General features: G+C 42.5%; 1 protein-coding gene across 1 annotated transcript; it reads left to right on the top strand.

Moving 5' to 3' along the window:
• Positions 1 to 8,339: 8,339 nt before the first annotated feature.
• On the top strand, positions 8,340 to 23,905 carry ajm1 (apical junction component 1 homolog). The gene is made up of 2 exons (XM_086301792.1): positions 8,340 to 8,530; positions 20,034 to 23,905. Exon 2 carries the CDS (start codon positions 20,088 to 20,090, stop codon positions 23,364 to 23,366), a length of 3,279 nt encoding a protein of 1,092 aa, XP_086157918.1. The 5' UTR covers positions 8,340 to 8,530; positions 20,034 to 20,087; the 3' UTR covers positions 23,367 to 23,905.
• The last annotated feature ends 251 nt before the right edge of the window (positions 23,906 to 24,156 follow it).

Below are 24,156 nucleotides of genomic sequence, written 5' to 3'. Positions count from 1 at the left end.
CCTGTTCAGCCCTGATGATTCAGCAAGGACATCTCTCAGCGTGCTGCTGCTGTTTAGCGCGACATCTGTTGGTTTCCTCTTTCTGGCACAAAGTGGGCAATAAACAAACAAAAAGAGAAAAGCCAATCAGCTGATCATGGATCAATTTCATGACTGAAGTAGCAACAGGAGAGGGAGGGGGAGAGGATGAGCGAAGAAGAGGCAGCTGACAGCGTAAAGACACAGAATAACTCCAGCTTTGTGTCTTTTTTTTTTATTCTAGCTGAAGTACAGAACAAATTGTGTTCCTTTTCACCTCAATGCGGCTACCTCTTCTGTTTGTCTGTGATATGGTTGCTTTCAGAGCTGTTGCCCAAGCAAGAGGGAGGGTGCATCTGACCTCCTCGGCTGTAATTGGTCCAGCCCAGAGTTGATCATGACCAATTGGCCAATCCACCACCTTTCATTGTTTATACCGTTACAAAAAAACCAAAAAAAAACCCATCGGCCTATAAAAAGAAAAGAAATCACCATCCGCCCAAGGCCAGTCCAGCTGTGCTTCCACAGGATGTCTCTGTGTTGTCATTATCCACTCATCCCCAACCCGTCGTGGCTGTCATGTTTAGAGGCATAAGAGTTCAAGAGACACTTTGTTGAGCAACTCAAACTCGTACTTTATTGTCAAAATCCCTGTAAGTCATTTCTTTTCAGAAAGTTGCTGGTTCACAGTCAACCTTCACTTCCTGTTAAGTTTTTCACAATAAAAAAGGTTACACTAAAACAGAATAAACCACATCCTCCATCCTTTGATAACACCACAGTCTTAAGAGAATATATACTTTACATTTAAACCTTTTTTCTCCCTTTCATAAATCCAGTCTTTGTGGCTTTATGACAAGCCTGCCAAACCTAGTTCTGACAGGACATGGGTCAGCTGTCTTTGGAGTCAGAGCTGCAGGTGCTAATTGGTTTGATGCGGGCAAGGCGCCCTCTGTTGGTCTGATATTTTTGTCATCCAGTAATTCAGCTGTAGCCTTAGAATCTAGGGCTCTGTCCCAATTCAGGGTCTGCACGCTTGAAGTACGCATTTCAAGTGTGGTTACGTCACCGCCACGCGACGACGGCTGTCCCAATTCGAAGTGTACTTCAAATGCATACTCTAAATGCGCCGTTGATTTCCCCAAATATCAAGCGTGGTCCGGTGCACGCTTCGTGGTCCCATATATCCCACAATTCATAGCGTGGCGGGGTGTGTGGATAATGTTGCCGCAAAATACGGCAGAAGGGAGCAGCCGAAGAGGGGTTTTTTTTCTTCCAAACTTTATTGAACTTATAAAGCAAACACAATGAAATAAGAAGGATAAATAAATAAAGGATAGAAAAGAAAAAAAGGGGGGAAATGTGACAGACTTCATAACAACTTTGTACTTGAAAGTTGTGACAGCTCATTCGTTAAACATTTCTGAATGAATTTCAATCAATGATAAACCTTTTTTATTGGAAGTTAATTTAAGAGAGTTTAAGTAATATTCAATTTCAATCAAAAACAAATTAAATGATGGGGTTGAGTTTTGAAATTTACATTTATGTATATGGAATTTCCCTAATAAGATGGAGTGGCCGAAGAGTGAACTGTCAAAAGTACTGAATATGACGTCACTTATTTATGTGCGAATGTTTAATAATTAAAGTCAGTCATATATCCACAAACACAACAAGCTGAAAGTCAGTGAGATATATATATATATATATATATATATATATATATATATATATATATATATATAAAAACACCCAGCACGCCCCTGCGGGCTACGGATACCGACTACGGAACGGAGCAGTTGTCAGCCACCTCCTGTACATGGATGACATCAAGCTGTATGCCAAGAGTGAACGAGACATCGATTCACTGATCCACACTACCAGGCTATACAGCAATGAAATTGGAATGTCGTTCGGACTGGAGAAGTGTAGTCGGATGGTAACAAAGAGAGGGAAGGTAGTCAGAACTGAGGGGATTGAACTACCAGAAGGCAACATTGCAGACATAGAGGACAGTTACAAGTACCTGGGGATCCCGCAGGCGAATGGGAACCATGAAGAGGCCGCTAGAAAAGCTGCAACCACCAAGTACCTGCAGAGGGTCAGGCAAGTCCTGAGGAGTCAGCTGAATGGTAAGAACAAGATCCGGGCCATCAACACGTACGCCCTGCCCGTGATCAGGTACCCTGCTGGGGTAATAGGCTGGCCAAAGGAGGAGATAGAAGCCACTGACATAAAGACAAGAAAGCTCCTTACCATGCATGGAGGGTTTCACCCCAAGTCCAGCACCCTGAGGCTGTACGCTAAGCGGAAGGAAGGGGGCCGGGGACTGGTGAGTGTCAGCACCACAGTCCAGGATGAGACAACGAACATCCAAGAATACATTGGGAAGATGGCCCCAACTGACCGAGTGCTCAGTGAATACCTCAGGCAGCAGAAACCCAAGAAAGAGGAGGGAGACGAGGAACCATCATGGAAGGACAGGCCCCTGCACGGTATGTACCACCGGCAGATAGCAGAGGTGGCTGATATCCAGAAATCCTACCAGTGGCTGGACAAAGCTGGACTGAAAGACAGCACAGAGGCACTAATCATGGCAGCACAAGAACAAGCTCTGAGCACAAGATCCATAGAGGCTGGGGTCTATCACACCAGGCAAGACCCCAGGTGCAGGCTGTGTAAAGATGCCCCAGAGACAATCCAGCACATAACAGCAGGGTGCAAGATGCTAGCAGGCAAGGCATACATGGAACGCCATAACCAAGTGGCCGGCATAGTGTACAGGAACATCTGTGCCGAGTATAACCTGGAAGTCCCGAGGTCAAAATGGGAGATGCCCCCAAGGGTGGTGGAGAATGACCGAGCTAAGATCCTGTGGGACTTCCAGATACAGACGGACAAAATGGTGGTGGCTAACCAACCGGATATAGTGGTGGTAGACAAACAGAAGAAGACGGCCGTAGTGATCGATGTAGCGGTTCCGAATGACAGCAACATCAGGAAGAAGGAACACGAGAAGCTGGAGAAATACCAAGGGCTCAGAGAAGAGCTCGAGAGGATGTGGAGGGTGAAGGTAACGGTGGTCCCCGTGGTAATCGGAGCACTAGGTGCGGTGACTCCCAAGCTAGGCGAGTGGCTCCAGCAGATCCCGGGAATAACATCGGAGATCTCTGTCCAGAAGAGCGCAGTCCTGGGAACAGCTAAGATACTGCGCAGGACCCTCAAGCTCCCAGGCCTCTGGTAGAGGACCCGAGCTTGAAGGATAAACCGCCCGCAGGGACGTGCTGGGTGTTGTTTTATATATATATCATAATAATCTGACAATGCTATAATATTGGCCATATTATATTTACATTACCACAGTGAGATGACTTTAGTCTCATGAACAACATTAACTAATTCTTATTTACTAACTAATCTTAAATGACTGTTCAGCACAGAAATGAAGCCCAACAATCATGTTTTACAGTCCTCTGGTCTCAGCCTCAGATACTCAACTAATCAAAGTGATGTCATGACAAAAATGAATGACTAACAAAACATTTTTCTCCTTCATCTCTGTCAAACAAAGCTGTATGTAACGTGTCTCGCGGTTAGTATCATGGTTGCTAGGCAACCTGAACAGCGCGACGAAGCGTATACTGTCCCATTTCACAAGCCTCTCACTTCCGCACTTCTCGTACTTATAGTACGCACCGTACGTAGTACGCGTAGTGCGCGTACTTCAAGCGTGCAGACGCTGAATTGGGACACAGCTTAGGTCTTGATTGACTGGTGCGTGTGACAGTGTGTCCGCTGTGAGGAGAGCTCAGTTAGGGCTTGATTTCCTAGCAGGCTGACGAGTGGTTTGTGGTCATTCTCTAAGGAGAAGTGTCTCCCGATTAGAAATCTTTAAATCTTTCATACATTCCCACGTTAATCCAAGCGCCTCCTTCTCCACTTGTGCATGCCTCTGCTCCATTTCCGTTAAAGAGCAAGATGCGTATGCCACAGGTCTCCATTTGTCACCCAGTCCATAGAATGAGGCATCTGCAGACAGTTTTAACTCTTTGTTGCAATTTGTTGAGCACTGTGTGCAGTCTGGCATTGTGCTCCTGCTGATCCTATTTCCAAATGAGGATGTCATCCATGTGACAAACCACTCCCAGCAGCCCATAGAGGATCACTGACAATCCTCTGGGGCTGAGGCTATTCCAAAAGGTAGCGCCCAAAGAGGGTAATGAACGTTGTGTAGTGTGCTGACTCTGGTGACAATGGAACCTGCCAGAAGCCTCTATTTGCATCCAACTTACTGAAGACTTTTGCTCCAGCCACGGATCCAAGTGCCTGTTCAACCAAAGGCAGGACTTTTTTCTGCACACTGCTTCATTGAGGTGAGTAACGTCAACATAAAATGCAAACTGAGTCATTTTTTGTTGGCACAGTGACCTGTTGGTTCTTCGACTCTGCTGATTACTTCCATGGAATCCATTCTTTCCAGTTCCTGTTTCACTTTTTCTAACAAAGGGATGGGGACCCATCTTGGCTAGGGAAAAAGGCACAGCATTGGGTTTCAACTTAGTAGTATAAGGTTGCTGCATTAAACCCAGTCCCTGACCCAGCTTTGGGTAGTTCTCATTCAACACATTCACGTCTATGCTGTCTGCTCTACACACAAGGTGCACACCCTTGACAATTACTGGCCTGCTTAACAACGCTATGTGAAAATCTTTCATAATAAACACATTTTCTTGTATTTCTTGTTCACCTTTGCATAATGTTTCTCTTCACATACCCAACACATCAAGTGGAGTACCACCTGGTCTATCTGCTTTACATAACTCTGTCACATATTAGTTTATGCAGTAATACATCTGGGCTGGGATAACAGAGACATCTAACTTTGTGGTTTCTGATAGTAAGGACTGACCAAGGATCTGAACCTGTATCTACAGAACCAAGGAACACGGGTGCATCGTTACCTTTCTCTGTTTCTATCACATGCACAGATTTAACAGATTTACACAGAACAAATGAAAACAGTCCAAAACAAAGAACCAAAATTTCAGGAGGCAGACCACATGGAAGGGGGCTGTGCCAAAACAGTTCCAGAGGCCGATCACATGGAAGAAGGCAGTGCCGAAACAGATCCAGAGGCCGACTGCGTGGGAAGCGGCGGCGGCGCAGGTGAAGCAGGTCCTGAGGCCGATCACATGGAAGGGGGCTGTGCCGAAACAGATCCAGAGGCCGACTGCGTGGGAAGCAGCGGTGGCGCAGGTGAAGCAGGTCCTGAGGTCGACCACATGACTTGGTGGATGGATGTGGCCTTGCAGGCCGTGCAGGACCTGGAGGAGCCAGCAGGTGTGCTGACGTCTGGTGGAGATGGAGCTGGACCAGATGGCACGACGACCTCCAGCAGAGACAAATCAGATGGTGTGGAAAACGCTGGCGGAGACAAACCAGACAGTGTGGAACCTCTGGCTGAAGCTAAATTAAACAAAATTGAATTGTAAAGCTATTATATTATACTTATATGCAAGACCCACCCAAAATGTGCAATACTCATCATTTTCTTTTAACCAGGGGTGTCAAACACATGGCCAGCGAGCCAGATGACACAATTATATCCGCCTGTGAGACAATTTCATATGCCAGTTATTAATGGCCCGTTGGTATGCGGGAGCTGAATGTTCAGCCCTGCAGAGAATCCATGCAGGCAAGGCTGGGACTTTATTTTCATGGTCACACCATGCAGCCAATCACATGCAAAGACAGACTGTGATCATTATGTGAAAGAAGGAAGGGGGAAAGACACTACGAAGACATCAAGTGTAATAGTACAGGCCAGGTACACAGAGAGGCAGGGAAATTATTTTCAGCCATTTTCCATTGTGGAGGACAAAAGGTTTAAAACTTTAACAGGCCTTCAACCTCATAGTAAATGCATAAATATAAGGCTTTTAAGAGAACACTGAATGAAAATTGCAGCCTTAAAAAAGCCTAAAATCACAGTCCACTATTGAATATTTCATAAAATAAAAGTTTCTTTGAATGGCAGAGATGCAGAAATGTCTGCATGTACCACAGAGCCATGGTTCAGTGTCTGAGTGTCTAGTTGAGTCTCACAGGCCTGAATGTGCACTTGCAGCAGTTTTCCCTCTCCCAAAAATGCCCTCTGACAAGAAAGCCTATTTTGTGTCATTCAGTACTGAAGAAATTTCCACTTTCACAGATTCTGCCAAATTAGAAAAAGGCTTAGCTATGTTTATAATAAAACCCCTGTAACCTCCTGAAGAAAAGAAAAGTTTATGGTTACTATAGAAATTTCTTAGTAACTGTACTGTCAATCTGTAATTATGCATACCTACTAATGATGTATTTTTAACCTTAAATGTGCTGTGAAGTGTTATTAATGTGCAGTTAATTAGTTTAAACTGCAGCTAAAATATAATCAGTTGGTCTATAAACTGTTCAAACATCAGTCTAAAACCTAAAATGGTCATAGCTGCATGAAAATCTAGACGTGAACAGGTTTGTCGTTTTATATTAACGGGTTTTGAGTTTTCTGTTGGTAAAATAATGTGCTAAGGATGAAAAACACAGCACTCCTTAATTGTTGCTGCTGTTGTTATTACAGACAGGTGATGGCAAGAAAATTAATAAATCTCATTAATTGATGTGAATGTAAACTGTGTTCCAAATTATTATGCAAATTGTATTTAAGTGTTATGAAGATTAAAAATGTTATTTTTCAATTACACTCATGGATGGCATTGTGTCTCAGGGCTCTTTGGATTACTAAAATCAATCTCGGACACCTGTGATAATTAGCTTGGCAGGTGAGCCCAATGAAATGAAAAACTACTAAAGGAGGATGTTCCACATTATTGTACTGTTAAGAGATTTGTGGCTGAGCCACAGCAGACATGGGCTCGTGCAGATAAAGGCACAATGAGGAAGATTTCTGCCAGACAAATACATTGGATTAAGAGAGCAGCTGCTAAAAGGCCATTACAAAGCAGCAAACAGATATTTGAAGCTGCTGGTGCCTCTGGAGTCCCACGAACGTCAAGGTGTAGGACCCTCCAGAGGCTTGCAGTTATGCATAAACCTTCTACTCGGCCACCCCTAACCAGTGCTCACAAGCAGAAACGGCTGCAGTGGGCCCAGAACTACATGAAGAATAGTTTTCAAACAGTCTTGTTCACTGATGAGTGCTGTGCAACCCTGGATGGTCCAGATGGAAGAGTAGTGGATGGTTGTTGGATGGCCACCATGTCCCAACAAGGCTGTGATGTCAGTAATTACGTGGTGGAGTCATGTTTTCGGCCCGAATCATGTGGATTCCAAGCTGGTCAGCCCCTTTAGGCTCCCTGAAGGTGTGAAATTGACCTCTGCAAAGTATGTGGACTTTCTGACCGACCACTTTCTTCCATGGTACAATATAAAAGACCGTTCTTTCTGCAACAAAATCATCATGCATGAGGATGCTGCAAGGAATACTATCTCATGCTGCAAGGAATACCTCTGCATCATTGGCTGCTATTGGCATAAAAGGAGAAAAACTCATGGTGTGGCCCCCATCCTCCCCTGACCTCAATCCTATTGAGAACCTTTGGAGCATTCTCAAGCAAAAGATCTATGAGGGTGGGAGGCAGTTCACATCCAAACAAGAGCTCTGGGAAGCTATTCTGACATCCTGCAAAGACATTCAAGCAGAAACTCTCCAAAAAACGTACAAGTTCCATGGATGCAAGAATTGCGAAACTGCTATCAAATAAAGGGTCCTATGTTAATATGTAACTTGACCTCTTAAGATGTTTTTGATTGAAAAGGCTTTTGATTTCAGTAAATATGATATCCTAATGCTGCAAATTTAACAAATTACCATTTTCAGTTCTTTACAACCTATGAAATGTTTTGAAACATCTGCTGTGCATCATAATTTGGGATAGTGCATTTTGTTAGTGTGTTAGTTTTGAAAAACATACCGTTTTCACTGGGATGTTTGTTCAGTAACATTCCAATTATACTCTAATGCTTGATGACTCGAAAATTATGCTGACTGTCACTTGGATCGACTATTTAGGAAAATCAGAGAAAAATGTCATTTGCATAATAATTTGGAACCGCGGTGTAAATGTGCGCCAGAGCTTTGCTTCTTTTGTACATGGTCATTGCAGTCAGGCGAAAGGCTGAGGCACTCAGCCTCATTGGAAGGGGTGGTTTCAGGCGTGTTGCTGTCAGTGGTACAGGCGCAATGGAGGGGGAGAGAGCGCGAGAGAGAAAGCGGGAGGGGGGACGGAGCACGGGTTGCGGCGACATACGTGTGGATGTTGCAGCAGGGTAACGCAGCAATCTACCGAGTAGGGAGGAGGAGGAAAAAAATCTAAAGATTCTGACCAATAAGGAGCAGCTTTGCCTTTTGCACATGTTCGATGTCGTCACTGAGAAACCACTATCACACTCCCTCGTGTCACGTCCCTAACAGAAAATGGATAAGCACAAGCTGGGAATCCGAACTGATGCGGTAAGATGCAGCTTTTGATTTACGGTATCGCGCTGTCCACTATTATGCACGCAGGAACGTTTGGATCGTCTCCCCCTCGCAAATCTCTGCTTAATTTCACAACACTGCGACGGTAATACGGGCCGAACAACATGCAGACCGTACACCTTGTTCTCGGATCTATGGTCTAATAATTAAACTGCTTGTAATCACTCGAAGCTCGCAGAGCATTGCATGTTCTGAGCATAGATGGGGTATTGGTTCTTTGTATTATTCATTTGGCTACTTTTTTTTGTGCTTTCTGCTGGCTGACGATAGGCTAATGTGTTCCCATCGTCGAACACTGACATCATCCTCTTAAGGATTCAGGCTCCAGGCAGCAGCAGGAGCTGCAGGATGTGCTGCAGCAATCAGGATAGTAGCCTGCGCAGTATTAGCTACCCCAGCGATCCCATGCGACGTTTATTCACGCTTGATTCACGGCTCTGAGACGAGAGTTCATTTTATTTAAAAAAAATGCTAGTGCTAGCCCTGAGCACTATGTATGCCCTCATACACAGATGTAAAAAATACTGGCAAATGCCTATCATTGCACCCATCAATACCCATCATTGCTTTATTGCCTCCCATATTAATTGGTCCATTATCAAATGGTCAATACAAACTAATAATTTTACCACTGTAGACCAGTAAAGTCAGATTTCTGCTGTAATGCAATAGGGTCGGCATGTGGCCACAGAGAGGCCACATACAGAGGTGTCTAAGAAGAACAATAGACATATTGTGAGGAAACTGCAGCAAAAAACATTGATCCAGCACACTGTCAATCATCTACACACATCATTTGTCTGCCAATGGATGCAGGAAAGTGAGAAGAAAAGGGCATTTGTAGAGGTGAGGAATCAGCTTGCTTGTAATAGTTCAGTTATGGGGCTGACACACAAGATACCAGAGACTGCTCCACCTGGATTGAGAACAAGTAAAGAGATGGAGCCTTCAAGTCTGCTGTACAGTGTGTCTTGGGTTGAACTTTGGTCTTGAAATTTCATATGTTCGTCAAAACAAAACACTTTATACACAATCCAAACAGAGAATGAATGAACCACACATCCAGCTGTCATATAAGTTTGTCCTAGTTACTTTTATTTTGTTTCAGTTTGGGAGGGGATGAAGTTAGATTTTTGCTTTTCATTAGGGCTATGCCATATCATGTTGTCCGTGGACTAAAATTTTACTTGATATAAAAATGTTATATTAGGATGTCATTGCTATTGCCTTTCCCTCGTACATGCAACAACAAGACAAGCTGAGATATGTCTTTTTGTGTGATGATTTAGTATCTAAAAGAGAATCATAACTGAACATGCATATGGTGAAAGCCCTGAAATCTTCTACTATGAATTTTACATGTAATTGATATAGTATTTGGTTTAGCATTATCTTGCTGAAACACACAATTCCTTCCCTGCAAAAGATGTTGTCTGGATACGAGCATACACTAACAGTCAAAAATTTGGACACACCTTTTCATTTAATGTTTTTTCTTTAATTAAATGACTATTTACATTTTAGATTCTCACTGAAGGCATCAAAACTGTGAAGAAGCACATATGGAATTATGTAGTAAACAAAAAAGTGTGAAATAACTTAAAACATGTTTTGTATTTTATATTATTCAAAACAGCCACTCGTTGCATTGATTACTGCTTTGCACACTAACATTCTGTCAATGTCCTTCATGAAATGGTTTTCCAAGATCTTGTTGGCTGTTTTCTGTGGTCCATCACCTCCCAAACCTTCTCGATTAGGTTTAGGTCAGATGACTGTGGAGGTCAGGCCATCTGATGCAGCATTCCATCACTCTCCCTCATGGTCAAATAGCCCTTACACAGGCTGGAGGTGTGTTTGGGATGGGATGGCACGCTGCTGCAGGATGCTGTGGTAGCCATTAGGGCTGCCACGATTTGTCGACTAGTCACGATTACGTCGACTATCAAAATTGTCGACGACTGATTTAATAGTCGACGCGTCGTTTGAAACTTTGTACGATCACAAAAGACGCAGGAATAAGTGGCAGGATTTAAGAGTGTAATAACGGACTGAAACAGAAGATGGCAGCATTGCATGTACAAGGATGTCAGCTACCGTTAAACCCCGAAGAAGAAGAAGAAGCAGCTGTGTCCCAGAATTCATAGCGCGGCCCAGCGCAGTTTCCAACAATGGCGGCAGCTAGTTAGTTTTAATGTTACTCTTATTATTCTTTCTGGGTCACAAAATAAACGTTTAACATATTTTCAGGCGAGAATGTAGCTGTGTAAACCTCAAATATCTGCTCAGTTTATCAGGACACCACATATTTTCAAAAGTGCTCCGACGTTTTCGGAGACATCTGTTACCCACTAGCTCGTTAGCGAGCTGGGGGCTAGGCTCACTAGCGCCGTGAGAACACCGGACTCCCCGCAAATCGTTTTCAAACCCACCGCCGTCTTTCGCTACTCAGGTTAAATATATATGAGTCACTTAGATAACTTAAAATGTTATTGTTTGGCTTTTTTTTTTTTTAGTATTTTATTTGTTCCTGAGTAAATCAGTTTGTCTGAGATTAAAGTTATAGTTTTTACACAGCTGAATAAACGTCAAGCAGACAGCTGATTATCAGAAGTGTGAGATGCTCCAGAATATACTCCAGTGTCCTGTTATATTTTAGATAGCAAGGAGTTTATTAATCTTCACCGAAACAATCTGCAAATTTCATTAAAATTCAATAAACTATCATCTTGTCTTTATTTTTAGTTAGCACAGACCTTAAACACTTAAAGCTGTAAGCTAATGATAGTTATATAAGAGCAGATGCTGCTGGTGCAATAAGCTGTAGTTTTACGTCTAATGGATGATGATCTGATTAGTCGACTAATCGCAAAAATAATCGGTGACTAGTCGACTATCAAAATAATCGTTTGTGGCAGCCCTAGTAGCCATGCTGGTTCAGTGTCCCTTCGGTGTTGAATAAATTCCCCAACAGTGTCACCACCAAAGCACCCCTACACCATCACACCTCATCCTTCATACTTAATGACAGGAACTATGCATGTAGAGACCAAAGACACAAAGACACTGCGGGTAGAACCAAAGATCTCAAATTTGGACTCATCAGACCAAAGCACAGATTTTCACTGGTCTAATGTCCATTCCTTGTGTTTCTTGGCCCAAACAAATCCCTTCTGCTTGTTGCTTTTCCTTGGTATTGGTTCTTTAGCAAGCATTAAATTATCATGATAAGTGTGTTATTTTAAAAAGATCACTGGGAGATGTTTTCAAAAGATCAAATTTTCCCAGGAACAACGGGCTTATATTTTGAAGCCTGTTACAGTATATAATTTTTTGCTGTTGCTGTAATTTCTTACTGCTGTATAAAGTATATGCCATATTCTCACTGTTATGTTTCCATCTTATTTTTTACCATGAAATATTTCATCTGTTCCCAATGTCATCTTTTGGTCAGATCTGTCCATTTGAATATTTAATATGAAAGTAGTAGTTTTTACTGAACCAAAAACTGTGTTAGGCGTGTTGGCACAACTGAAAAGCTTTGATGAAGGAGTTTCACACACAGCCTCCCATATACTGCTCCTGAACAGAATTCCTGTATCAGTTTAAAAGTCTTCTTACCTTCTTCTGTAGTTATAAGTATTTTGGTATATGTGATATATTTTTTAATACCGCAATAAAAAAAAAATCAAGTACACATGTATAACAACTTCAGTTTTTAATACTGTATTATAATTTAGATTTTCAAGGCTTCCATGCCTCAAACATTTGACAGTACAGAACAAAAAATGTCTAGGTAGTCTAAGTAGCTTGGAAAGAAAAACATCTGGACTTCTTTTAGTTTCTTGAAGATGTTTCACCTCTCATCTGAGAAGCTTCTTCAGTTCTAAGATTGGTGTGGTGGAGTGAGTAGTGGATGTAGAACTGGAACTATGGAAAATGTAGAGATTTAAATCCTACCGTTCATTAGCTCAATCATCATTGAGCTAATGAACGGTAGTTCAATGATGATAGCTCATTGCTTTAAAAGCATCAATATCAGCTCCTCTCTAACAGCATGGTGGGAGTTTCTAAAAATGACTGAGTCTTCATTGATCCCATGGTCTTCGAACACCCATTTGGAACAACCCTGACATACTACAGAACAATGATATGATAAACTTTGCAGATTTGAGTTGTAAACAAATTAAATACTTTGAACAGTTATGAATAATCGAAAAAACAGACTTTATACCGTTTGACAGATTAGCTAAACAATATGGAATTATCAAGAATAGATTTTTAGAATATTAACAAATTAAATATATAATTTAATAATAAATTTAAGCCTAATCAAGTCAAATTATAAACACCACCAAGTGTGGTATAATTCCTTAATCTCAAAACCCCTCAAATTACTGTCTAAAATATACAGGACACTCCTAAATAAATGAATCAATATCACTTCCTATTGCGAAATAGGAGGCGGATCTATCAGTCAGCTTGGACAACAGCTTCTGACATGTTCTTCTTCAGACATGTTTAAAAACATTTAATTTGATTAGAAATCACAGTCTACAATATAAAATACTACACAGGGTGCACTATACAGGTCAGCGGATGTTCAGGATGGGTTTTACATCTTCTGCGCACACTGTCAAGACAATACACCTGACAATTATATCCCCGCTCTCTGCTTCTGTCCACTTTTTCAGACATTTTAGCGCAGGATATGCGAAGACTATCAATGTCTGAAATGTAACATTTCAGCCTCCCCTTTGCTTGCTGAGTGACTTAAATGATTTCACTATGGAGATGAACACAGTCCACATGGCTCTCACTGCCTTCTGCAAATCCTAAGCAGACTGTCTGGGGGTTCTCTAGGAGTGGGTTTTTTGGGGGTCTTGACCTGGGGGCTGTAGTGCTGGCTGGGATGGGGCTCTGGTGGCTCTTGGGTGGTGTCTTTATGGTGGCTGCATGCAGCAGGGCTCGGGGAGGTCTATGCTGGCAGACATTGCAGTGCGGGTCCGGGCCAGGCTTGGGGACTTGGGGTTCTGTGGGTGCTTTGTTTCCAAGCTGGTGTTCTGGCTAGCCTGGGGGCCTGGTTCCTGTATCACCGGAGTTGTGCGTGGGTGCATGCAATGGGGCCTGGCACTGACGCGGGGCCTTTGGTGCATTTGTAGAGCTAGGGCCTCTTTAGATGGCGGGGAGGTTGTTACCATCTTTTGCAGGTGGTTTCTGCTCTTGTGGAATACACTCTGCAGGTGTAGTCTGTGAGTTGACTGAATGTTGGGGTGGGTGTAGTTTTCCTCTGCAGTAGGGTCGAATGGGCTATGTGGGCTCTGTGGGCCATGGTAGTGTTGTTGCTGTGAGCCCCGGTCTCGATGGACCTGAGCTCTCTGCCCTTGGTGGATTTGGGGGAACAGGTGTGCCCATGGGGGTCAACGAGAAGGCTGGCTGCAGGGCGGGGGGTACTTTCCCCCCCACCCCTTTCCTCGCCTCCTCATCGCTAATTTCTTCCCTCTTCTCACACCCCCATTCGCTGTTTGCTCTCTGGGGCAGGGGGCCAGGAGGAGGTCTGGTTGATGTCTGGGCTGGTGGACTTCCCTGCTGCTGCGGGACCGGGGCAGTCTGCTAGTCTCCACCCCAGAGTAAAGGGAACCATATCCTTGGTCTGGGGTCAGATTGCCCCTCTGGGCATGTTGGTGCCTGGACCTGGGAGCAGAGTGTGTATACTGCGTTCTGTGTGTCTCAATGTTGGGTGAGTATGTGAGTATGTATTTTTACTAGTGCTGTCAAAATTAACGCGTTAACGCAAATTAATCTGCCATCACGGTAAACGCAATTAAAATTTTTAACACAATTGACGCATCTAGAGTGCAGAATTACTCAAAATACCTGAACTGTTTCTGTCAATGCATTTCGAGCAGTTTGTTGACTGATTCTGATTCTTATATAGCGCTTTTCTAATCTCCTGGAGTACTCAAAGCGCTCTATACAACACGCCACATTCATCCGTACACACCCGTTCACACAAGCACTGTTGTCTATGCTTTGTCGGTGCTTTCTAACTAACATACATTCATACGCATTCATACTCCAATGGATGCATTGGAGAGCAGGTGGGGGTTAGTGTCTTGTCCGAGGATTTTTGGTATGGAGGAACAAGGAATCGAACCACCAAGGAACTTTACTATAAAAGGAGTCCAAAATGACCCAGACTGGTGTGGCAGTTCCTGAGGTTTTTCCAGGTGGAGCTTTTAGCAACTCCATTGATGATTTTTTTTTAAAGTAATGTGGTAGCAATATACACAACAGATAGATTAAAGACACTGCAGTGTGCTGAAAGTTCACAGGCTCTCTGTGACAGTGCCTGTTGAGGTGGTAACCAACAAACCAGAGGTGAATGGAGCCATCTACCTCCTTAAGGCCTTACTTGTTGTAGGGCTGTCTTGGTTGATATCACGTGGAAATCTGGAGCAGAACCTTTTGTTTGGGAAACCAGGGTGGTGATTCCTGTCTTTAAGAAGGGGGATCACCAACAGTGTTCCAACTATAGGGGCATCACACTACTCAGCCTCCCTAAGAAGGTCAATGCCAAGGTACTAGAAAGGAGACTTTGTCCTATTGGAACATCAGCTTCAGTGGTCTTTTTCCTGGTAGTAGAACACTGGACCAGCTCTTTTTCCTCTTGAGGATATTTGAGTCTGCAGAGAGTTCTCCCAACCAGTCTACATGTGCTTTGTGAACCTGAAGGCATAAAACACATCCTTCAGGGTACAGAGTATTTACTACAAGCCATTGTCGTGAGAGCTTGGTCCACATTGCTGGCAATAAGTTGTACTTGTTCCCAACTGGTCTCAGCAGCATTAGTAGTTCAAAACCATGTAATGTTATGCCTGTCTGTTTCAACAGTTGTTTATTCTTTCTGCTTATGACTTGACTGGGTGTTCCTGGAAAACCTCCTGATTACTAGGTGACCTGTTCTACCTACTGAGCTACAGCAGCCCCAATTAAATGATGATTAAATGATGGCTATCCGCTCCCCTAGCACTGTCCCAGGTGAGGATGCTGCCCCATCCTCTTCTGCAGCCGAGGTACAAGTCACCTCCACCTCACCTCTAAGTTTAACCAGCTTAAGTTTAAGAACCCTACCATCATTAGTCTACTTCTTAAACCATGCAAAGATAGATGACTAATGACTACCATCCAGCTACTGCCCAATGTCACACATAAATCTAGACCACAGAATACTTTGCAAAGCCCTTGCAAGAAGATTAAGAAAAAAATCACTCCATTTATAATACACCCTGACTAAACAGGTTTTATCAGGAGCAGATACTCAGCCACTAACACATGCAAACTAATAAATGTAATAGATTATTGCTTACTTTGGAGCTTTGGAAAGTAAGATCAATCTACAAATGGGCACCAGACAGGGCTATCCACTCTGCCACTTCCTTTTTTGTCATTTTCATTGAGTCATTATCAGCAGCAGTCCGACACAAATGTAAATATTAAAAGAAAATACAAACCGTAAGATAAGCTTATATGCTGATGATGTATTATTTGTCCTTGGTAACACACAAACCTATCTTCTGAGGACAATCACATTAATAGAAAAGTATTCATCTATATCAAACTACTCCATCAAATGGAGCAAATCAACAGTTGCCTCTGAATTTTAATTTTTAGAACACCTCCACTGTGTCACTATAGTCAGGTAACATTTAGATATTTAGGTATAATTATTTTTCTCCCAGGGTCTCAGATATGGTACAGTTGAACCATATTCCTCTACTATAAATGGTCTTACATGTTGGAAAACTTTACCTATATTTCTCATGGGAAGAATTTCCACAAATAAGTCTTAAAACTCTACAAAAGCCAAAACACAATGGTGGTGTAGAAATACCAAATTTCCGTTGCATGTTATTCAAGATAGAAACTCTGTTTCATTTCAGAAATTCATCAGCAAAAGTAAGTTTCTTGAATATCAGGAATTGAAATCCATCAAACAGGAAAGATTTAATCCCAATGAACTGAACTTGATTATGAATTATTACATTCCTGTACCTAGGACGGGGCGATATATCAAGTTTTTAAATATATCAATATATTTTTATATGAGATAAGAGATGTGACAATATCGTTTATATCAATATAGTGGAACCGCAAGTTTGCCTCTCTTTCATCCACTTTTATCTCTGCGCTGCGTTACTCGGCCTCGCCTCTCTCCTTCACTGAACACAACTCCCCCTCCCCCATCGCTTCACCTGCAGGTAACGACAAGATGGACACAGCAGCTATCAAAGAGCAGCTGGTCGGTAAAAAGAAAACATTTGGAGATTACTATTTTAGTGCTGCAGCGTTACTCTCGTTAAAATGACGTTAACTCCATAACTGTATTAACGCGGCAAATCTCCGTTAATGAGTTACCGTGGATCGCCCCGTGCATGGGGCTGCACAGTGTCAACGCGTTAGCATTGCGGTTAGTGGTTACGTCATTAACATGTTGACGCCGTGCAGCTAGCACTACTAGTATTTTCACTATTTACAACAGCGCCATAAAGTGCAAAATGAAGAGGGTGTGAAGAGTGCTGTATCCCAGACCGCGAAGTCTCCCAGCCTCCTGCCCCGAAACAAACTACCTTACAAAACTCGTGTACCGTATTTTTTGAACTATAACCTTACACTAAAATCCTTTCATTTTCTCAAAAATCGACAGTGTGCCTTATGTATGAATTCTGGTTGTGCTTACTGACTGCAAACCGATTTTATGTGGTAGCAATCTGTCAAAAATGCTTTAGTACGACTTTGGTAAGATACGAAGCCGCACCGCTTGATGGATTGTTGGAGCATTATGGCTACCATAGTCTGGAGCCTCACAGAGTAATGCATACCTTCTTCAACGTAATATTACCGTATTGTGTGCGTATAAGGACCACAAATGGCACCTGTAAGAGACACGGTTACGAAGCGGATTTAAAACTCAAGGCTGTCAGTCACGCAGTAGAACTTGGGAACAGAGCAGCTGCGAAATCTGTCTGGCTTTGTTATTATGCTCAGCGTCTGTTAGCTTACATTTTGACTGCACAATTGTGAGCGTTTTGTTATGCACAAAAACAACATCTGGGACACAGCTTTGACTAAGAACTCTCTTTTTGTTCTTACTTTATGGGTTTAAAAAATTTCGAGATATATATCGTATATCGCCATCCAGCTAAAGAATATCGAGATATGAATTTTAGGCCATATCGCCCAGCCCTACCTGTACCCCCAAATTGTTATCAAAAATATTATTATTAAAATGATGATTCAATTTCCTTTCCAACCACAAAGTGGGAGCGAAGTCTTTCCATCAATCCAGACCAAAACTTCAAGACACAAATATGCTTACACACCTTCAAAATGACTAAAAGCACCAATTTACAACTTATACAATACAAAAGTATACATGGAACACACTACACAGGACAAAGGATGCTCCAACTGTGCCTTACAGACTATGCACACACTGAACAGTGAACACAACAGATAACTATATGCACACAACAGATAACTATATGCATGCTATATGATCTTGTGTTCCTGGTCATATAGGTTCTGGCAGAGAACCGCTGAACAGGACCCATCCATATGAGGACCTATCCATATGAATTAGTGTCTATATCCCAACCCCACGTAGTTGTGTAGCTTAGGTGACGTAAGTGAATTTGCTAGGAAAGTAAATACGTCACATATACATCTTACTTCCTTACACATCACTAATTAAAACTATAATCATGAAAGGATAATTAAAAAAAAAACAGATTCTGTATAACTCAATATAGAATTTTACGTATAGATCTACTGTTATCATCTTGTTTCTTTTATTTATCTCTGGTCCCCACTGATCAAGTACATTACTTTGTTGGTGATAGTTGTCGACTGTAGTGCCCTCTCCCTGCCTGCATTGCAGGTGGCTGGGGGTGGTCTCTAGGGCTATGGGTGTCTAGCGGATTCCTGGGGCCTGGAGGGGCCTGGAGATGGGTGCTGGCCCCAGGCCAGGTGGCTTGCCTCTTCTTTGCAGGTCCAGGAGCTCAACCTGGGGCTCTGATGCGGGGGTCGCAGATTTTCTGGTTAGGCCCCTGGTTCCATAGGGGTGGTCTGCATTCAATTCAATTCAATTTTATTTATATAGCGCCAAATCACAACATAAGTCGCCTCAAGGTGCTTCATAGATACAGAGAAAAACCCAACAATCATATGACCCCCTATGAGCAAGCACTTTGGCAACAGTGGGAAGGAAAAACTCCCTTTTAACAGGAAGAAACCTCCGGCAGAACCAGGCTCAGGGAGGGGCGGGGCCATCTGCTGCAACCGGATGGGGTGAGAGAAGGAAGACAGGATAAAAGACATGCTGTGGAAGAGAGACAGAGGTTAATAACAGATATGATTCAATGCAGAGAGGTCTATCAACACATAGTGAGTGAGAAAGGTGACTGGAAAGGAAAAACTCAATGCATCATGGGAATCCCCCGGCAGCCTATGTCTATTGCAGCATAGCTAAGGGAGGATTCAGGGTCACCTGGTCCAGCCCTAACTATATGCTTTAGCAAAAAGGAAAGTTTTAAGCCTAATCTTAAAAGTAGAGATAGTGTCTGTCTCCCGAATCCAAACTGGAAGCTGGTTCCACAGAAGAGGGGCCTGAAAACTGAAGCAGCGGTGCTCTGGTGTACAGAAGAAGAGAGAATAAGAAAAGTGGGCCCAGGACCCATGCAAGCTGTTTGCATGGGTCCCGGGTTCTTCGTGTTATGGGCAGTGGGTGACCTGCTCATCTTGCATCTGTCCCCTCAGTTTTAATAGCACTCTAGTTCTCATACAGTCATACTCACTATTTAGACCCCATACTGGTTGGCTGGTGATCTGGGGCCAGGCTGGCTGCATTCCAGTGTTGGCTCTGGGAGGGCATGTGTTCATATGCATTTTGGAGGGTCGGGTCGATGTGGATAGATATGTGTCTTTGTGCATTGTGTGTGTGTGTGTGTGTGTGTGTGTGTGTGTGTGTGTGTGTGTGTGTGTGTGTGTGTGTGTGTGTGTGTGTACAGCTAGGCATTGGGTCTGGGGATTGCTAAGTTTTAGTCAATGTGGGAAATTCGATTGAAGATAACGGGGGCCCCCTCCCTGCTGCCCCCAACTGATTGTTGCCACCCTCAATATCTTATTAGTTAAGTAGTTGCCTAAGTGGCATCTCACTAGCTGCATCAGTGTCAGCAGCAACTCTATTCCAAGTTGTTCACAAGGAAAGTTAATCTTGAAATGGAGAAAAAAATTTGATGACCTTTTTCAATTCCATGATTTAGAGCGGTACAATTTTGCTCGACTAAATTTGTAGTACTGATCTTGTTTTGATCTACAACAGTCCTAGAAGGCTGAATAGTTTGCAGAATTTAATATAAATTTTCGTTATTAATGTTTGTACAAAATGTGACTGAAATTCTTTGTTTTTCTCCAGGCAACATCAACATTAAAGCAACTTGATGGAGAAAACTAGAGGAATCCCTTTAAGATGACACGCACAGACCCACCTGACATACTGGTATCAACGGTGCATCAAGACATAAAAGTGATCCCCATTTCTTCACTCTATAAGTCCTTACAATCTTCCAAACAATGTGATAGTATAAATTCCAACACACTGGAGGACGGTAAAAGCAAAGACAATAAGAGACACTGCCGTACCTTTGACTATAAGTCACTGGAGTACCCCAAATCACACAAATATCCTATGGATTCTCCATACAGGAAAGGAGATAGGCAGGCATCCAACCAAGATGTTGCCTGGAATGTGTTGGGCCACCGGCAGAGGTACCGTTTTTCTGCTCCTGACATTTTTAGTCACAGGTTGACTCCTCAGCCAGTGACAACAGATATGGCCAGTGAGGTAATTGTCCCTGAACAAAAACGAAGGACCAGGTCAAAAAGTGCACCTCGAGTCCAGACAACTTTCACTGCCGTGTCTCTTGAAGGATCATCATCTTCAGGAAGGAAGGGCAGAGAGTTCCAAAGGGATTATAGAGACTCCCGTCGGAGACCAGAAGTATCACCACATAGGGAACCCTCCTATGCAGCAACCAGGGCTCATATGCAAGAAGTACATCCCATTAAGTTGCAGCCACAAATGGGTGACAGTAGTCGATATTCTCCTCACTACACTGCTGATAATTTTGAGGATGAAGGTCTGGATAAACCAGCAACTAGCCCTCATGTCAGGTGTCGGGTTGACATCAAGCCTGATGATGCAACATTACATCATTCAGGACGGAAAAATGCCACACCTCAAATGGACATACCCTGGCAGAGACACCACAGTGCAGGGACTAGGAGCCTGACTGTGCCACGTCATTTCTCATATTCTAGAACGCCTACTCCCACTGACTCATTTGTTACAGAAAGTCGACAAAGTTATCAATATTCCCGTAGCATGCCAAGTAGTTATGTACAACCTATGGAGATTTCCTTGCAGAGGATGCCTTCATCAGGTGATTTCTATGGCAGAGAACGCAGAGCTCACTCTAGTCCTAATGTGCCAACTAAGTTCTTTTATGCAGATGACCCAGGGGGATATGTTACTACTGCTCCTCCTCAACCAAGTTCTTACTTTCATGATGAACGTTACACACCTGGACAAGCATATACTCCAAAAGTCCAATTTGTGCAAGATCCAAGAACTCGAATAGTGCATGCTGTAGCTACAAGACCATATTATTCTGAAATGGAGCCCTATTCATACTCTATGAAGACAGGGTATCCCAAACCCTATGCAGCAAATGAACCATGGCCATATATCATACAGACACCTCCAACAAGAATACTTTATGGGGATGATCCAAGGTCTTATCAAATTCAGACTGCTCCACCTAGGTTTTATTATTCCAGTGAGATGTATGCAATGCCACCAGAGCACCATGTCCCAGCTAGGGCATATTACACTGAAGGCAGAAGACATGCTAGAGTAATGCATTCACAAACAGATGACTGGTATGGTTCAGATGCATCTGGTTACACCACCAATCCTCCCTCTCATGCATCTCAAGTCACTCCAACAAGAGTACAACAAGAGCCTGCACTGACTCCGTGGTATACCAACCCATGTGTTGAACCTCAAAGATTTGGTACAGATTCCAAATCTTACTCAAGGTCTTGGGACAATATTCTGAACTCACGTGTGGAAAGAGAACAGCCTCTTCCTGTACAGCGAGGTCAGAGTTATGATGATCTTCTTGACTCCAGAAAGCCCGAGAGATCTGCTGGTGAAAAACCACAACCAGTGGTTGTTAATCTCTCTAGTTCACCAAGACGCTATGCAGCCTTGTCAATGTCTGACAACTCACTGATTGACAAAAGCCCAACAGAGATATCAAAGAGCAGCTCCAGTAAACTCTGGTTTGTCACCCCTGAAATAACAATCACAGATAATGACATTCGATCAAGTAGCCTTAATAAGGCTGAAGGACGATCTGCCAGTTGGGACATTCTTGATACCAGAAGCACAGAGAGTCCAGAAATGATTCATCGGGACTTTGAAAGCTCAGCCAAAGAGAAGACACATGACAATGCTTCACTTCAGCAAAGTCTTGAACAACTTGATGAACTTCTGGCTGATCTTGTGACTGACTATAAGCCACCCAGCAGAAGGGCAAGTGAAGACATTCTGGACCAACTAAAGAAGTTAATTGATGAGGAAGAAGCAGTGTCTTTGTCCAGAAAGAGTTCAAAGACAGGCACAGAAGAAGCAGCTCCTCTGGACAAACAACCCACCTCGATCCGAATGAATCCTGATGCTTTTCGAGATATAGATGGGGCAAGTGATGTAATGAAGAGTGCAGACGAGTGTTCCCCTGATCAGAGCCCAGATGAGGATGATACAATGATGTGCTCTAACAACAAATGCCGGAGGACAGAAACCCTATTCAATGCCTGCCTTTATTTTAAATCCTGCCATAGCTGTTACACCTATTACTGCTCTCGAAATTGTCGCAGGGAGGACTGGGATATTCATAAAGAAAGCTGCCTGTATGGAAGAATTGGTAGCACTTGCCGTCATATCATCAAACACTGTCGGGAGACTGTTGAAGTCCACAAAGCCTTCTCCCGTATTGCCAAAGTTGGCTACCTTTCTCGAGGTAGAGGAGTTCTCTTCCTTGGTTTTCCTAACCCTTTGTCATCTAGTAACTTCTTGCAGTATGGTCTGGATAGTTTACTTATGTCTCCTACATATTTGTCCCTTCGAGAGCTTGAAAGCTTCAAAGACAACCTAGGGGAGTACTGTAAAGAACTGCAGGAAGCTGGTAAAGAGTATGACCCAAACGAATGTTTCATCTTAAATGTATCCATTGCTGTAGGTGAGCAGTTGCCTGAAGGGCCATCACCAAGGAACCAAGCTCCAACTGTCAGAAAATATGCAAAAGTAGCATTGGCTTCGTTTAGCCCAGAGAGAAAGGTTCACAAGCAAGAGAGTGACATGGAAACACTGATCCTTACTCCACCCCCAGGAACAGCAGATCTCGACAAAGAGGGAGAAGAAGGCCGGAAGGCCAGAGAAATTTGTTTCATTAATATACAACGAGAGTTAAGGATTCGAGGGGTTTTCTTACGCCACGAATACCCACAAGTGTATCAGCAGCTCTGTGAGTTTGTGGAAAGTAACAGAAGATTCACTCCTACTACAATCTATCCTATTGATAAGAGGACTGGTAAACAGTTTATGTGCATGATTATGGCTGCTTCAGAGCCCAGGACGTTGGATTGGATAGGCACCCCACATCTCCTTGATGACATTATTTAAGTGCACCTTTAGTTGTAAATATATATGTATAGAAATACATATATATTGTTATACATATTTATATATCCACTCAATAACAAAACATTTGTAGATAACTATTTTGTTATCAAAATAATATATATATTCATGTTTACTTCGTCAGTATTAATCTTTATCAGAATACTTCCTGTCAGGTGCAGAATGAGTAAAATACATTTTTTACATTTTTTTAACATACCTTTTATCAGCCACACTTAATTTAAATAAAATTTAATTATTAGTACGCTGATCATTTATGATACATTTTCTTTTGCTAAGGTGTGCACAAAGGAAAATTCTGGTGTTTTCATTTTATTTAAATTAACAAGTTCTGTATATTCTTTGAATTATAGCCTCTTTAAATGATTGTCCGTTTCTGTGAGTGAATACCATGCTGAAAAAATGAAATTTATTTATAATTTTCGTAACTATATAAGTTTCCTATGCAAGGTTATTTCACGAATTAACTACAGAAATTGTAGTTTCTCTTATTATATTATATTATATTATATTATATTATATTATATTATATTATTTTATTTTATATTATATTATGTGTAAAAAAATAGCTGCAACTGAGCTAAAATATAAAAAATTTTAATGGAAGCATAAATACTCATAATAAGACAACTCTGAAGTGAGATTTAAAACAAAAACTGATGTATGTATGCTGCTTTGGTAGGAATACTACACTTACAAAAACACTATTTTCCTCTTTCCCGAGACAGTACTTTGGAGAGTGGCTCAATTCAGTAGTTGTTCATGGGTGCTT

Source organism: Aulonocara sp. 'chitande type north' Nkhata Bay, linkage group LG7 (assembly GCF_057382095.1).
Source record: "Aulonocara sp. 'chitande type north' Nkhata Bay isolate Kocher_YH1m ecotype deep benthic linkage group LG7, A_spYH_male_GT1.1, whole genome shotgun sequence".
In the NCBI taxonomy this organism is placed as follows: Eukaryota; Metazoa; Chordata; class Actinopteri; order Cichliformes; family Cichlidae; genus Aulonocara; species Aulonocara sp. 'chitande type north' Nkhata Bay.
Note: the sequence above shows the minus strand (reverse complement) of the source record. Positions and strands in the feature narration are given on the sequence as shown.

What these genes read in the sequence shown, in the direction of transcription:
- ajm1 (XM_086301792.1), top strand. Translation starts at nt 20,088, where the DNA reads ATGACACGCACAGACCCACCTGACATACTGGTATCAACGGTGCATCAA.